At 45.2% G+C, this 17,098-nt stretch overlaps 1 protein-coding gene across 1 annotated transcript in view; it reads right to left on the bottom strand.

Moving 5' to 3' along the window:
• The window catches only part of LOC111271236 (uncharacterized), a 46,090-nt gene that overhangs the window by 10,500 nt on the left and 18,492 nt on the right, over positions 1 to 17,098 (bottom strand). The window contains exon 2 of the mRNA XM_022851913.2: positions 1,010 to 1,449. Coding sequence (XP_022707648.1) covers positions 1,010 to 1,449 — 440 coding nt within the window. The remainder of the gene's footprint in view (positions 1 to 1,009; positions 1,450 to 17,098) is intronic.

Genomic DNA, 17,098 nt, shown 5'->3' with positions numbered 1-17,098 from the left:
ACAATTTTACGGTATCAGCACATATCAACTGCAGTAGAGCGGCGCCAACGACAAGAAGACGAAGGACGGAAGATGCCGTGAAAAATAAACAGCACCGGTAGTAGCTGCAGCAGGCATAACTATCAAGACATCGGCGTAAAGGACCATCGGCAGCGGCAACGGCAATGGCAGTGGTAACATCGAATGCAAAAGGTAACAGTAGTACGACACAGTGACAAACCGGGTCGCCCCATAAATAAGCGCTGAGGACAGCCGCTGTGAGATACAAGGAATTTCTACTACGACCCCCTGCTGCTAGGACAGCGGACGCTGAACTGAGGCCGACTAGCCATATTTAAGCAAGTCGTGATGCGAGATACAGCCAGACCAACAAACGTTTGGATGGCCGAATAAATGGATTGACGGGCGGACGGACAGAGCGGCAGGCACACAAGTACGAATGTAGCGTAAGGCCGTGACGAGCAGGCTATGTAGTATAGAAGTGAAACCCTCTCTACATTGTGCTGCTGATTTTGTTGCACCAGTAGCTGCTAGTGCCATATCCTTTAAAGGACAAACAGTATAGGAAGTCATGGCTGTGCTTTATTGAAATTATTGTTTCTTTGCCTTTTGTTCCTATCGCTGCAATCACAAGACACAGCAACTGCTATAATGTAATGCCATTTCTAAGAACGACGTCGCGCATTTGCCGTGTTTGACACTAGGTAATAACATAGTATGTTTCTGCCCGTGTGTGAATTGCCAGATGACGAATATCTGATACTACATTGTTCCCCAGTAACAAAATTAGCTTAGTTTATTTATAGTCTATGACCCTACATAGAATTGTCTTCCTACGATTCTAATGGAGGACTAAAAATTCAACTATATAACAACACTGCATGTTTCTAAGCAGGTCCTAAAAATCGTGCAGTACAGTATGTTGGCTAGAGAAAGCCATTCGACAAGAAAACAAATTCTAAAACATCCGGAATAGACAGAAAGAAACCGTCATGTTGGTACGCATTACCTTGTTTTAGGTGGTTGCTACCATGTTCCGAATGGCTGCTATTTCTATTGTGTCCAGTTGCTGCTCCTGGCGGACCTCCATGATGTTCTAAAGGACTCTGTCCTCGGTCGCCCTGCAGCCCCCCTTGACCATTTCTTCCACCGTTGATTTCGTCATCACCTCGGTTGTCCCTACGGAACTCGAACGCGCCAGGTCCTGTTCCATTACCATCAAGACCGTCGTGCGTCGCCTGACCGAAAGGTCCACTAACGCTCATTGGACCTTGGGGTCCCTTGTGTCCACCCATGAGAGTCTGCGGGAAAGGACCAGGTTGTCCGCCTTGCATGGCACCAGGATGGCCGCCGCTGCTTTGATGGCCTCCATGACCTCCACTGGCGGGACTCGTCGCGCCAACTCCGCTCAGCCCCACCAGCGACGCGCGGCCGGGAGGTCGGCCCGGTCTGGAAAATGCGAAAAAAAAATCAAAGTGAGCATTCTTTATAATGATGCTGTATCATATTGATGAGTCACATTACATTAATATTTCTACATATATCTCCATAATGACAACAGGCATGTTCGTATCATACAAAAGAGAAATAAGCGTGTCACATTCTATTAGATACGAGGACAAAGGCTTTCTCTCCCTCTCTCTCTCTCACTCTACATATATATATATATATATTTCGGTTCTGTTTCCAGTAAAGAAAAAGTGACGAAAGGTAAGTAGATAGGAAACTTAAAATAAAATATGGATAACAATTATTCTTTTTTATCATTATCTGGCGCACCCCTGAATTCATCCACCGTCTACAATTTGTAGAGAGTGGCCACCCATGAAGCACTTCAACGAGTTCGGATAGAAAAGGCCATTTTGTCCGCACTCAAGTTTTGCTACCACGTCTCCTTTTTTGCCCGGCCACTTGATCAATCGAAGTAAAAAGAGAGCTAATACGACGAACGAAAACAACGTAGAACTACCCGAACGAAGCAGTGATGACCAGGCACGATTCTTGGAGTCGAAAACAGGTCGTGCGTTATGCAATGACAATTCAAAAGCCGGCAGTTATGTACAAATATACGGAAGATGCTTGTTTGCCTGACGCTGTAAAGCATATCCGTGCATGGCTCGCTTCTTGTGCGATACGTTCACCGTTGTATCGGCCTTCGACGGTTCCTTTATCTTGCCTTAATGCTCCGCTGATATTCGCGTCCCCTCTGAGCCTTCTTCTTTTTTGGTCTACCATATGCGTAGATACGAGCAGGCTTTTTGGTTTCCTACTCTACGTCAGTTCTATTGCGGTTCGATCGACGCTGTCGCCAACGACGCCGTCTCTGCTGCACCGTCCACGCCCGCTTTGTTAGGCTATTGATATTATTTGGTATTACCTTTTAATTTGAGGTTATAGTTATTGCCGATAAACGAGAAGTAGTATATCGTAATTTTTTTTATCTTTTTTTCCGTTTTTCTCAAAGTAATATTAGTGCCGGTAGTAAATCAAAAGCAGACCTTTATGCAAAGAAATAGATACGCGTAAACGCTTTCATAAATGCGCGTGTGCAAATCCACACGTCTTTTGGTGTCTAAGTGGCATCAAACTGGAACCTGTTTGTTACACAATACAAGCAACAATCAAAAACTGTCCCTGTATCTTAATGGCAAAACAGAATTTCCTTGCGTTCGCCCCTCTTCGAGAGATGCAATGGGGCATTTTTTTTGTTCTCGTAGCTACCTGCTACACCATAGAACTGAAGTTAGCTTGCATGGCGAATTAGTTCTTGTTTTATAATGATAATACGATGAAGTAAGGAACGGTACATGCGAACGAACACTCTCGATTGCAACAGCGTGATACTTGCGAGCATTGGGTATCACAGGTCACAAACACGTAGATATGCTCGCCACCCGTTCTTCGAGTTATATAGGTTGAAAATTTTAGAAAAATCGAAATTCTAGAACAAAAACGAATATGTCGACATCCAGGTGTCCCGAAGTTCGGTAAGCAAACACTTACTGCGCTATTATTAGACCAGATTGGTAGCTACGTATTTGTCCCAGAATTTCGATTTCGACCCGACCCGGTTGTCCACTTCATCGCATGAAAATAAAGTGTCTAATTGAAGGGAATGGGCCTGCTAGGCCTTGCATAGCTATTCGTTGCGACAATAATATGGATGATGATAATCGTAAACACTAAGCGAATAGGCAACAGAGGCCAGCTCAGTCAAGCGGCGGCCACCTAAACTCCGAAAACCAGCAAAGGGCGAGTGAATGAGACGTTGAAACCGAGCAAATAAACAAACAATATGGAGGTACCTCTGCGTCACACAATAGATAGATGCAAACCCTACCGAAAAAAGCCACCACACAGATTTAGGCAAAACCCGAAACTCATTTCTATGTAGAGGTGAAATAGAAATAAAAGGCTCAACGACAGTATCGTTTGCCTAAACGTCCTGGTCAACATAACAATCTTCGAGGTAGAAACACCACAGAAGACGACAAACGGCAACAAGTTGAAGAAGAAATGGGTATAGACTGCTGTCTCTGAAAACATAACGATTTACAACTTCAGCATCGTAAAATCCATAAGCAAAATAGCTTCACTGGTTCATCGTTTTTTCGTTCAAGTGAAGTTCGGAGCGCACGCGTATGTGTATGCACACGTTGGCTGAAGCCGGCGGCAACGAGATGCATGCGACGACAGAAAATGTACGAGTGCGTTGATGAAATATGGCAAAGAAAAAGCGGATTCGATTTCACTTGAAGGGCAGCTATATTCGCCACTCACAAACTCGAATCACCTGTCAGGTTCGAAGCCATCGGCGCTTCATTTCGGCCTTTAGCAACACCGTAACGCACGGTGTCCGTGTCATTGCCATTGGGTAGAATCGGCCCCCAGTGCACCTAGCCGTGTTAGTTTGTTCTAACATAATAGCATCAAGGCTTATCTGACTGTAATGATGTTGCAGCAACGAAGATGTTTCAGTTTAAGCCTCTTTGAGATTTCTTTGTCTTACGCCTGCAGGATGTCGCCTATCAGCAATAATAACAACAAAAATAATAGAACGGGGCCAAAACCGAAAAGCAAAGGAAACATGCTGAAAAGGCGGTGCCCATCAATAAAATGTGTAGATGGGGCCCTTTCCTAGCAGGTTATCAGGCTGGTAACGAACCAGCGAAGCACAAAAGCAAAGTAACGCTTGCCCTGATTGTCGAAAAGTAGATCGGCCGGTCGAGAGGAAACGCTCTTACTTATATCTGCGTGCGCATTCGTAGAAGCTTCGTATAATGTATACGTAAAATTCATGGCCAACAGACATCTAGTCACATGAATGTGTCTGATCTAAAATATTAAGCTAACAACAAATGCAGGAATAGCTAGAACGGCTCAGAACACAAAATGGCCATCGCTGTTTTCGATTGGCTTTTTTTTTTGGCGGATAATCGCGAGCAGACTGCCTCACGTTCGCACTCCCCATACGTGCAAATATGACTGAACGACTGCTGAACTCCTCACACGTTCACGCTTGATGCGTTCCGTTGTTGATTGCATAGCCACTGCCGGAAGCCCATCTATCTATCTATCCATCCAGTCGATTGGCGTACTTTTTTTTATCTAGCTTGCCAGCGACGGGGAGCACAGTGACTAATCAATGGCACGCCAGCCAACAACTAATTATATCGTGGCAATCTAATACTAGCCAAATATCTCATTCTACCACATGAGCACGCCTATAAACGTATATTTGCTAGCCGCAACTTGTCGACCTGTCACAACCATTGACAACGCAACAGTAACTGTCTATGCATGTACCGTATGCCAATAGTTCTGTTTAAAAATCTTACTTCGTCCACATAATATTGTGCTCATAGCAGGCCATTAGTAGCTGAACTATGCGTATAAACAATATCCCATGGTTATTATTCTATGAGTATGTTCGTCCGCTCGTTTGCCTCCTGTAAATCATAGAAACTAAAACTCGTCCTGACTAGTTGAAGATGTATGAAATCCGTATACAATAGTAACTAGCTTATACTTGCTAAAATATGCGATAGACGCAATGACGCGCCTGCGGCGTGACAGGCACTCTCTGGACTGACGCGAGAGAGAAAGGGGCTGCCGAAGACCGAGAACGAATAAGATTTAATGGAACATAATTGAATTAGTGATTTAGCTGATTCCACACATACCCAAGTCTCGTTTGGGTCCTGCTGTTTGTATGCAGGCAGACACCAAAGCAGCCGTAGCAATATTTAACGTCTGAAGCAGACGTTCAGAGGCGCTCACCAGCGTAGCAATACGCCAACCGGAGGCTACGAACGCGGCAGGACCCTGCTAAATGTAATAGTATAGTACATAGACTCGAACTGACTGAAGTAGCAGGCAACAAATACCATTATCATAAACAGAAGTGGCGAAGAGCTCGATGACTAATGCCGGCCGTTAAGCCATTACTGCTGGCAGTCCCAGCTTTGTAATATCATACTAGAGTAATCACTGCTGTGAATCAAACTTGCGATAATATCATCGCGAACGCTCTTCGTCGCTCAGTTCTATAATAGCTAATATAATCATCAGCATCATATAATTCACTCTTCGTTTTATAATTTTCTTTTCTTTATGTATTTGTCCTTATAGCCCGCTCTATCTGTGCATCTGTACCGCTGACTCTGGTACGTCTTTCCTATGATGTCGATCGTTGGATCATGCAGTCAGTTGCCCAATACAAAACAAGACTGTCCTGTTCTATAAGATGTTGGTAGTTGTCGGCTGTTGACTCGAGTGTGCCATTATCTATGCGGCAAACAGGACAACAAAATTCGATGTGAATCCGCCGATGCAAAGGTCGTTCTACTTGGATTTCCAATGCTGTTTCTACGGCTGCTGCCAACGCCTCTGATGCTGCTATCGTCCAACGGCTTAGTACAGACCGTTGCTAAACAGCAGCTTAAGTTCACTGAGATACGCGCGTGCATACGTACGTAGCTTGCTAAATGAATACCCTAGTGTTTGGGAATCGTGGGAAAAATGAAAATGATTTTTGGGAAATGCATTGCCTTCGAAGACAACTGTCGTCTCGCCATCCAGCCAGGTTTCTCGTGCGTGAATCGTATCATAGACATTTTTATATCTATAATTTGATACACTCTGGTCAAAATCAAATCTCAATTGTATCACCTAGACATTCATTGAACGTCACAGCTCGTATTGCCATCGTACGGATAATAACCCTCTTTTGTAACTTTTCCTCTGTAGGTATCTATGTAAGTTGGTATAAATTATACAACTTGTGAACGTGTTCTGTGTCCGTTCCAAGTTATGGAGTCGCCTATAGCAAGCGTACGTTAGTTAGTAAAGAGTAGCAATTTTATGGTTAATAACACTATGAAATAAACCGATAATATCAAGTAGAAAGAGTGAGCCAAATCAGTATGTTGATGTCGACGAACTAGTCATCGGGCGCTATCCAATCAACAGTCACAGAAGACAGGATTTTGTATGGAGGCAATTTTGACAATTTCTCGATTAAGATTCCTCTCGGTGAAATTGGGCGGTCTGAATTTCATCGCGTTGTTCGTATCAGCTTATTCCGACACGACGTCCAAACGTTTGATATGATATCTATTTATATATAGAAATGTCTATGACGTTTAATGACGAAGCGGCCTGCTGGTTGTTCTGCTGACAGCATCAGCGGGCAGGCCACTGTATAGGCCGACGCTTGGCAGATGATCGTGTTGCTGCAGCTTCTCCAGGCGGACTCTGCCGAAGAAATCAAGTAGATCAGGACGGATCTCGCTTGATTGAGGGGAGTAAAAGGACGAAACCGAATTGTCTGTTGGTTGTTTCTGACGCAGACGTCTACGGGAACAACAGAGGAAACGACGGCAGCGGTGGCGCTAGGAGAACCAGAATGACCAGCAGACGAGATTGACAGGAGTTAGGACGCTGACGAAGACGACGTTGAGCGTCATAGCCTGCTTGCTTCGTTATCTAGCTCACTGTGTATAGATTGGCACCGATCGACTTCGCGGCGGGAGTCATGGTCGACATCGAAGAATTAGAAACAATCCTGCCGTTGATAGACACCGTACACGCTTATGAAATTTTTCACAACCTGCCTCACCTCCACCCCGTACGGCTGTTCTTCTCAAGATTTTCGACCACAGAAGATTAGCGATCTATCCGTTATATGCTTGCACGCAATCCAGAGTGCGTAGTATGCACAACTTTCACCCAGTGTACATCGGCCCACGTCGTTTCTTTATCCCTCACCTGTTTATTCAATGCTATTGTAGCACAGATGGTCGTAATGATTGTCGGATTGATTCGACTGGATAACAGTAATCATCTGAGTGGTCTAGGCTGTAGTTGTCGATTAACGAATAAGCAAAGAGTTGTTGAAAATGGTAATGAAAGCCAAGAATGAATGAAGTCGCGTTTAGCAAAATTATCGCTTTAAGCTTAGTTAAACATTTTTACTTCCCATATAGTTACCGACTTGTGAGCTACATCCCGTCGGGAAGGAGCTGGTCGTAGACCTACTCTGAACGGAACGGTATGAATTGTTTGTCGGCAAATGCAATCGGTGCCTGTGTCTATTCTCGGCCCACATCGCATTTAGCTGTGTGCATGGATATACACATACCCACACGTATCCCGAAATTGCGAACGGGGAAGAAGCATTAAAATGACGATTGAAAATAATCTACTTGAATTAGGTATGAGTGAACGACGGTACGCTACGCTAAACTATTACTACCAATTCACGGCCATCGGACATTTACATTAAACGAGGCCTTCGATTGTTTTCTGTGTCCTATTGGCGCTATAAATTTACCCATTTTGGCTCTCAAAGCTTGAGCAACTCTCGACGCTTTAACGAGTTTCAAATAGTTTCTAGTGAAGCAATTACTAGTAGTTGCAATCGAACCACACGAAAATAACAGCAGCAGAAGTATCAGCACTTCGGAACGGCTTTCCGTAGTCGATCGTTGTTGGGGGTTGGCGGGGTGAAGGCGAGACTCGAAATAGCTCGCACCCCACCTCTAGCTTACAAATTGAATCTGGTTATCACGCACAAGAACGAGGGTGGAATTAGTTAGTGACTATCAGCAATTTTTTGCTTCCTTTAATCCTTCTAGTTTACTATATCGATACATACAATATCTCCGCTAGACCAGTGTGTACGCTTAGCTACACAGTAAGCTATTATTTCAGCAATATCGGTAAACTCAAGACCTTTTCCCTATGGAACTCTCAGGGAGTAAACGAGTGTTTTTGTTTGTTTGTGAGAATTTGCTCTATTCTAAGAATAGCCACTCACTCAAGTGACGTTGTTGCCGACTGACCGTTTGTCCGTGGTTGTGCCACTGGCCTGCCCGTCATGCTCTCGTATCCGGATACATCTGCTATCTACGCGGCGTCGGCAAAACTAAAGCTCAATGTTTATGTAATGGTTTATTCATCACCGAGCCAATAAACCTTCATAGGCAGGCAGATAGGCCAATAGACGCTTGTTCTCTACAGATACCGGTCTAGCAGTAAGCAAACTTCTGACACAAGTTTTATGCCCGTATCGAGAGACCGCGCAAGTTTCAAATGCAATACCTGGCTTTACCTAACTTGCGATTCAGTTGTAGTAGTGAGAGAGATTTGTGAAGTGGATCAGGGTTGAGGAAGTTTTCTGCGCTGCGGTGGTCAGTGTCGTCTGCTGCCGATAATTGCTATTACGAATGTACGTCCGTATACGTCGTACTGCCGCTCTGATCGTACTGCATTTGCTTGTTGGAGTTGTTACCGACCGCTATGAACCGTTGTACAAGATCTAATTTGGGCGTTGGCTAAATCGCCCGAGCTAGTCGAGAGGATGCCGAGTCAATGAAATAACTTCCTTGGTAGGCAGTTCCCTAAGCGTTCGCCCTCTGACCCAAATATCTGCGGTACGAATTGCAAAAAGCGTACGATTCTCGCCTAGGGCACACGACACAGTAAAGGGCTTTAGTTTCGTTGCGCGATATGTAGATGGACAGGTGCAACCCGCAACGAGGTAAAGCCCTGCCATAAATGACTGCGATTTCAAACACAGCATAGGGGAAAGCGGGGGACTCAAGGAAGGTGATGGAACAGAATGATAGCAGTAGAAGGCTATTTCGACATTGCCACTTACGAAGTACCCTCAAAGAACATGCACTGATCTCTATTATAGCTTTAAATTCATATCCAGCATTGATTATTTCTAAATTAAATATAAATAAATTATAAATAAATTCTTAGCCCTTTGAAGAAGGTCACCGTTAGTATGTTATCGTTGTATTTATTATATGAACAAATAAACATATGCGTACTAAGGTCATATGAAATGATCCAGTTGTACAAGAAACCATGTCCGCTTGGTAACGCACCGATGTCGATAAGTGAATTGAGGTTAATTAGCGTTCGTTGAGACAGAACAATCGATCCAAGTGGGCAGGTAATAGTTTTTTTCCATTTTATGCTTCTGTAGTCGCTCTCTTCGCTGCTATTTTCCTTCCAATTTTTGCTGATTGTCCATGGCAGCGGCCGTTCGAGACCGAATCAATTAGCTGCCGGCAGAGAACAGTGATTGCGCCCCGTTTAATGTCGACTTATGTCAACGTTATCGCTGTGTAGACGGTTCGTGTTATATGCAGACGTCCTGAATCTGGTCGTTTCAAGAGGCGACATTCCCGCAATCCAACGCAAGGTCTATGGAGCCACATAATGATTATGCCCAAACGAAATGACCGCTATAGAGAAGGAGAGAGATAAAAGCGGAGGAAGCGAGGGTCGGCATATGATACAGTGGCCTCAAACGAAGAATATTTTGATACGACTGCTATCCTTTGTGAGATCCCTTGCTCTGTCATGCAGGTTCCTATCTCCGCCCTGCAGCGGCGCCGAAACGGGACGACTAACGAAATCAGGAGGTGGGCCGGTTTGGACCCAGGCCTGGCCAACCAGTCTTCGAGTACGTATATATATATATATAACTAACGTTCGGGCAGTGACATCCACGAAATGTAGGGACACAGTTGCCGTTGCCACAACGACATACCATAACACTCAAACTATGGGGAAGCTTGTAGTGTACGCACACGCAAAGTAGCCTCTTCTGGTGCGCATGGGCTCGTTTTGTATGTGTGCTCCTCTTATCCTGCGTTGGTTTCTTTGTATATGTATTTACGTGTGTGTAGTGCGTGTGTGTGCGCGTAGCGACCCTATGTAACACAGCATTATCTTACGATGAGGCAGGTACATCTCTGCGTTCGCCGTGTCCCCTTCTGGACGCTCAGAGACCCATGACTCTTGGTGTATCTGTACTCGCAGCAGTAGCCAATACGCGGACCGAAAGTTCAGTTTGTGTCAGGCCGATTTCCATAGACTCAGCGTCACCATTTCCTCGCCCTAAAGTGCCTGCGACTGTCCGCGCTGACTGGGTGATACCCACTACTCAATCGGGCTCAAAATGAAGACTCTCTGTTTTCCCACCCACCCACCCCCAACCTATTACGCATTTTCCTGCTCAGCGCCTGACAGACAAAGCGTACCGTGGACAGCTGTTCCGATTTGTCGGTCGAGTCACGTATCATACACACAGACACACACGAACTAGCTGCAGTTAAAACAGTATCGGAATATTTCAAAAACACAGCGAACACTGCAGATGACTTCTCTTCTGCCCTTGCCGTCGAAGCTTACATTTGGGGGGTACACGTAATACATATACAATAAGCATGCGCAGCCTGTCTCTCTCTATTCCTCCACCTTTCATCCCAATGATATATCTGGTACTCGGGCGGCAGTCCAGCAAAACTGTACGTGGCAGCCGTGCGAGATCTGGTGCAGAAACCCGTGTACGCATTCACTGCGTCGTGCTGTCCGGACGGCGGAAAACAGCACATCATTATTACTCAACAGAGTGCCGCTGATGTGTATGTTTTTGAGTGCGTTGTATTGTCCCTTTCGTGGAGGGCAGGCGCCTAGCATGTTCGCGGCCTACGGTAGACCTTTTCTGTTAGCGAAATACGAAGGATCGAGACTTTAACTGTTCCGTCCATTTACTCAGCAGCAACTATTGTATTGCGAGTACGAGTGCAAGCATTGGTCACAGAGCATGGCTCCTGCTGTGGCGATTTTGTCTCGGGTCAGCTAGAGCGACGACCGTGGCTGCCGGCAGCCCCACTGTCGTCGTCGTCATACTGAGACCTCGCCTCCGCCGATTTTGCAGAACTTGTGACGCTGAGTTAGCGGCCGCCGTTGCACAGTTTATTCGGCAATAATGACATATAATATTGTTATAAATGTACGTGCAATTACATAGCCCACTACGAGCTTAGTCCAGAAAGAATAAAACAGGAGTGTGGCGTGTCAGCATGTCACGTTATGACGAATTCCGGTAGGTTTCAGTCGTCATTACTGCAGCTACCATTACTTGTCGTATCTGTGATTATACAACTCGATTGTTCGCCAGAAAACGGTTCTTTCCTCCAACCTTATTTCGTATCCTCTGTGGTTTTACGTTCCGCAAAGCGTGGTTGTGGAAAAATTTATATTTTCTGCCCCCCGTCGCAGCGCCGTAGGCAACCAAACAGTACGACGCCAAGCGGAAACAATAACAACAAAAATCGTAACATTTGCATGCGCGTGGTGTTGTATAAGCCATCAGCGTTGACCAAATGACGGTAACGACGACAATGAACTGAACAAGGAATACGCAGTGGCGTTGCAGAGCTATAGACATAGACGAGGAAAAAAGATGGAAGAGGCTTTCTTCTGCTTTGCGCGATCGTGTTAGATAGAGAAACAAAGATAAAAAAAAATAGACTGATATTGGCCGCGGATTTCTTTTCCTTTTTTTTTTCTGCAAAGAGCGCCAACGATGAGAAGTTGAATTTCTGTAGTCGTCCGTCCGTCCGTCCGTCCGTCCGTCCGTCCGTCCGTCCGTCCGTCCGTCCGCTGGCCGGCTGCTTAGTCGATCGTTCGTTTGTCTATTTCTTTCGTTCGCGTTGGTTTGAATCACTGGCGGTTACCGTCGCTGCTGTCGCGGCCGAAAAGGGTGCGGCAGTTGTGCCACGCTCTGCGATGCGACAAGCCCTCAAGCGCTTGTTGCTGCTACCGCTGCTGAGCCGGCAACGAGAGCGTCGGCCAGTCAATGTGGACGTGGTAGTCGTGCTGATTATGAATGGCATAGCGTCCATTCGAACACAAAGACGGAAAGAAAAAAAGAGACACAGCTAAACGGACCAAGACGAAACGCGAGCGGCGCCCGAGATCCGGACAGCAGCAACGGAACAAAAAAAGAATAGCGTTAACGCCGTCCGGTCAGACTGATGCAGCGCATAACGAACTGGCTAGATCGAGCGGTCTAGGTGAACATGAGTGCCTTCATAGAGAGTACCACGCTAAACAGACGTATCTACGTACACACAGATGTATCTGCTAACTAACAAAGCAACATGAAGGAAAAAAGAATGAAACGCTGTAGAAACGACTTTCGGCGGCCATTCTGCGTTTTCCATTCGATGGGGCTTTGGCAGAAGTACGACATAAAATACAGAGCAAAAGACAGATCGAAATATTGTATGAGTTATGGGGCCGATAGTTTTTAGAAAATAACATTTGTTCTCTATAGCCTATGTAAACCTGTGTGTGTGTGTGTGTGTGTCACCCATGGATAGAACTTGTTTGACAAGCGTGCGCATAGTTTTGCTTATAGGTAAATCTGGCTATGCTAAGTAAAGTATCCGTGAATAAATGTTATTAGACCGTTGGCCTATGTGACATCGACGTCGTCTTGCCTTCATCTCCGTATGCGCTTCATAAATGTAAGAGATGCTGCTGCTGCCGCCGCAATGCGATGTTGCTCGCTTCGGTGGCGGCACCTCGTACGCAGTCGTCCGGCTTTGCTATCTATCCAGTAACGTGTCTGTGTGTGTGTGTGTGTGTGTGTGTGTGTGTTTGTTTCTTTTCAACAAATTACAGAACCTCTCTTTTCCTAGGTCGTCAATCGCTCTTGTCCTCTACTAACCGCTAGATTCAATGTACATAGCACTGCTATTGGCTCTATTAGATTTTCAGGAGGATAAAAGGAAATTTACTATGGTTTTTTTGCAATGCGCGCGTATTCAATCAACTACGCTATAAGAGTAATCAAAATACAAATGATACCAGTAACTAATGGAAGCTAAGAATTTTAACAGTCATTTATTGGACTCATACTTTATCAAATCGCGATAAGCTGACGGATATAGCACAGCATAACATGCTTATCTAGCTATACGAGGTGGACGACGTTAACACGAGACGCTAACAACCGGCTGGCCACGACAACAACAACATTCATATAATACCCGAATCTTGCCGCGGACGAGAAAGTATTTCAATGTTTGTTATTAAGAATCTTTTGTTCCCTTTCAATTTACAGTGACCCAGTACAGCCATATTAGCAAATACGGTAAAAGTAGTGGTTGTGAGGCTTACCGATGACGCTACAATGATCGCTTGATCTGATCACTCGACTCGTTCTGATCAGGCCCCGAGTCGAGGCTTGCTTTGGGCCGTATAAGTAAACGTAGCACACATCGCCTACAATTTACGTACTAGATATCAATTGATAGCGGGTGAGCTGTAAACGAGTATTTTGAAACATTGGCTAATTTAAATATCAGTCACAGATTCAGGTAACCTTTAAAGAGTTTATATGATATACCTTAGTCTACGGGGAGACCCTATGGATCGTACCCGTATTGTGTATTTTTGCTCGTTTCTAGCAATGTGATAAACACGTTATATTAGTTAGCACTACAAACGGAAAAGATCGGCACGACCAGAACGAAGACGATAAAAAGATAATCATTTGCTTTTGTATCTATTGTTGCTGGTTTCCCATCGCTACTTTGTGTTTCCCCATTTCTTTGATGAAGAGGACCCTTCTGTAGCTCGGACCTGATGGGGACAAATTGTCCAACAACAGTAAAAAGGTGAAACAGTAGCAATGAAGTCTTCAGGATCATAACGACAGAATCGACGTCTTACGTTTCGACATGCGCCTGTGCCATTTCTGGCCGTGGCGGGGCCCCCCATTTTCGAAATATATCGCAAACGGCTCAAGCACACATTTTTCTATGTCCCAAACCAGAGAGACGTATAGACGTTATATCTAATACCACACTGATTACAGAAGAACATGAAACGTACGATTCTCCCGTACTAGACGAGATATTGGCAAAAAGAGACCGTCTTAGTAGCATATCACATACGGGATCACGATTTCCATAAGGCGTGCGGGAACATGCAAGCTTAAAACATGAATTTGCGTATTTTCGAACTAATGGAACAATGAATGAAGAACACTATTTATAAGGTAAGCAAGTTGATCGATCATTTGATGATTTCATTTTGGAACTTCTAGCTTTCCTCACCTTTCCTCAACCCCAATCCATTGACCATATGTATGAAGTAGGCGAAAAATATAGCGATGCGCTTTTTGTAACAGGAGGTTCTAAATACTTTACTCGTCAACATAGACCGGCCAGAAGACAAACACATTTTTCTCTTTATTCGCTTCCACAGTTATAGCTAGCCAGCCAGACGACGTCTTCGATAGTCAGAATAATCATGCTTTTTCTTGCTTATTGTTACCCGACAACAGGGGGAGCATCGCCAGATGCAGCAGCGGTTGAGCAGTCGTAAAAAGGCGGTCCCTCGACGGCGTTCCCTTGGCAACCAGTGAACTGAGATCGTTCCGTTGACGAATACAGTTTGTTCGCTATTCGCGCAGAACAGACGTCGACCCAGCCGGCGGCGTAGCGACCGCGCTAGCTCGCGTTGCCCATGACGTCGCGGCTGCTGGCGGATGACCTAAACATTACACCATGGCGACGGCTAGGTACAAATAAGCGAGCAACAGTGTCAGGTGAAGAGGAATCAGTCGAATCGAAGCCTTGTCGGTTATAGGCACGTTGATGCTCAGCCTACTGGCGAGATTATGAACATTCGTTGTTGCGCTTGTGCTTCACCATCGATGGCCACAGCGGTCATCGCCGTCAACAGGAAGACTGCGTTTACGCAGACACAGTCAAAGTTGAGACGGTCATACGACGAACGTCTGCTATCGCAAATGGACATACAGAATAGAGCAAAGAACGAATATTATACGGACTTGTTTACGACAGACAGGCAGGCAATAAGTGAGTCCGTCGTTTGACTGGTTCGCCGGCCAGTCGGGTGGTCAGTATAAGATATCACACGTAGTAGTGCAGCTTACAGAGAAACAGACGGTAGCAGTGGCACAAACTGATCGACAAAAAGACACCGAAGGCCACTTTGGACAGCTTAAGATCAGTATACTTCTGGCGTACCCCCTCGTTCTCTCCCTCCCTCCCTCTCTCACTCTATATATATATATATATATAAAAGACGCACTTTTATATGTATAAAGCAACCAGGTGACCCTGCAACTGAGACGAAATGAGCTGAAAGAGACGGCGAATTGAGCCGAACCCACAGGGGCTCACGGACAAAGATGACGACGACGACGACAGCGCAGGACCCGTAGTCGAAACGGAACGCGTTAAAAGTACAGATGTCAAATGAACACATAGACAGAGACGAATATACGTGCGCAGCAGCAGTATACATATTCGATTCCTGGCCGGCGAGTTGTTTTTACATTTGCGCTGACTAATGGGTACTTGATAGCCCGGCCGCGATCTAAGGGACGCCATGTTCATCCCGCGCATTCCGATTGGTTGTCTGTTCGACAGAACAGAGCATAAGATGAAAAAAACAGAAAAAGGAGGAGGAGGAGGAGGAGGAATAGATGAGAGAGCTTACAGACGCTGTTCTCGTTGACGTCGCCGTCCCTCTTACAATAGCTGTTACTAGTTCTATTATTCCAGTAATAATATGCTGGTTACAGAGGCCCACGTGTCACTCGCGTGTGGTTGACGGCGGCGACCGCGGCACCATACCGTGAGGAAAAACTTGCACTGACGCTGCCAATGACGGCGTTATGATTACAGTCCTAGAGCAGTCCATTACGATTGAGGTATACGTGCAAGACGTGCACGAATGAAGTAAAGCGAAACGAGAGCCTCCTTCTTTATTTCAGCTAGAATATGCGTTCAGGAACCGTAAAGCACACGCAAACGTATAGTGCTGACCGGCTTATCGCAGATACGATAGGTATGTACCCAAATAATGAATAATGCGGACAAAGCGGCAGCGGCGGCGGCAACAACGACAACACTGACGACGCTTCACTATTATCATCATAATAGTAATGCTTGAAGCACAGGTCATCATGGGGGCGACAACAGCATATCCATCCACATATTGATTTAGTGTAACAGTTAGAAAAAACTGGTGGTAATTTGTATCGGATTAGTTCCGAGCATCTTGCATAGTGAACACGACAAAAAAAAATGAGGGAAATCCATTGAAAATAACAAATAGAAAACAACAGGCCCTCTAATTTGACTGTTGCCCTCAAACGACTATATTTCCTCATAGCAATTTACCTTATTTAGATTACACGAGTGAATATGGGGAGTAAAAAGACTTTTCATGGCTAGACATCAATTTATGAGACAGATTTAATCAGTATGTGCTAACCACTCATACGAAATACATAATCATGCATAAGCACTTCTTACAATACACCTCCATTGGCCAGTGATGACGAGCGTAGTGTCACATGGCCTGCTGCTTCTAAAGCCAGACGTTTTCCTACACTTAGTTATGTGTCTGAGGTTCTTCTACTATCAGCCAAAGATATAAAAGCTCGCTTTTTCTATGTGGTCGGTAGGCAACAGTGTGTGCCTGTTTGTCCGCAGGATAAACTCTTCCTGTCACCAAGACCACCTTCAGCAGCATATGTTGTTGAGATTCATTGCTGTCCAAACATTTGGAGCAAACTGTGAACTCTCATCAGATATACACTACTAAGGCCATGCATATCACATTAGGTTTCAGCTCCTTGTCGTTTTCTTCTTCAAATATCGATTTCTCTCATATTGATCTCAATAGACATCATCGTGCGTGTCGGCCATTGGCCCACCTAGGCCCGTCCAGGCTGCCTGCC

Source organism: Varroa jacobsoni, unplaced genomic scaffold (assembly GCF_002532875.2).
Source record: "Varroa jacobsoni isolate VJ856 unplaced genomic scaffold, vjacob_1.0 contig00438, whole genome shotgun sequence".
In the NCBI taxonomy this organism is placed as follows: domain Eukaryota; kingdom Metazoa; phylum Arthropoda; class Arachnida; order Mesostigmata; family Varroidae; genus Varroa; species Varroa jacobsoni.
The sequence above is the reverse complement of the archived record's forward strand: the minus strand, read 5'-3'. Positions and strand labels throughout refer to the sequence as shown.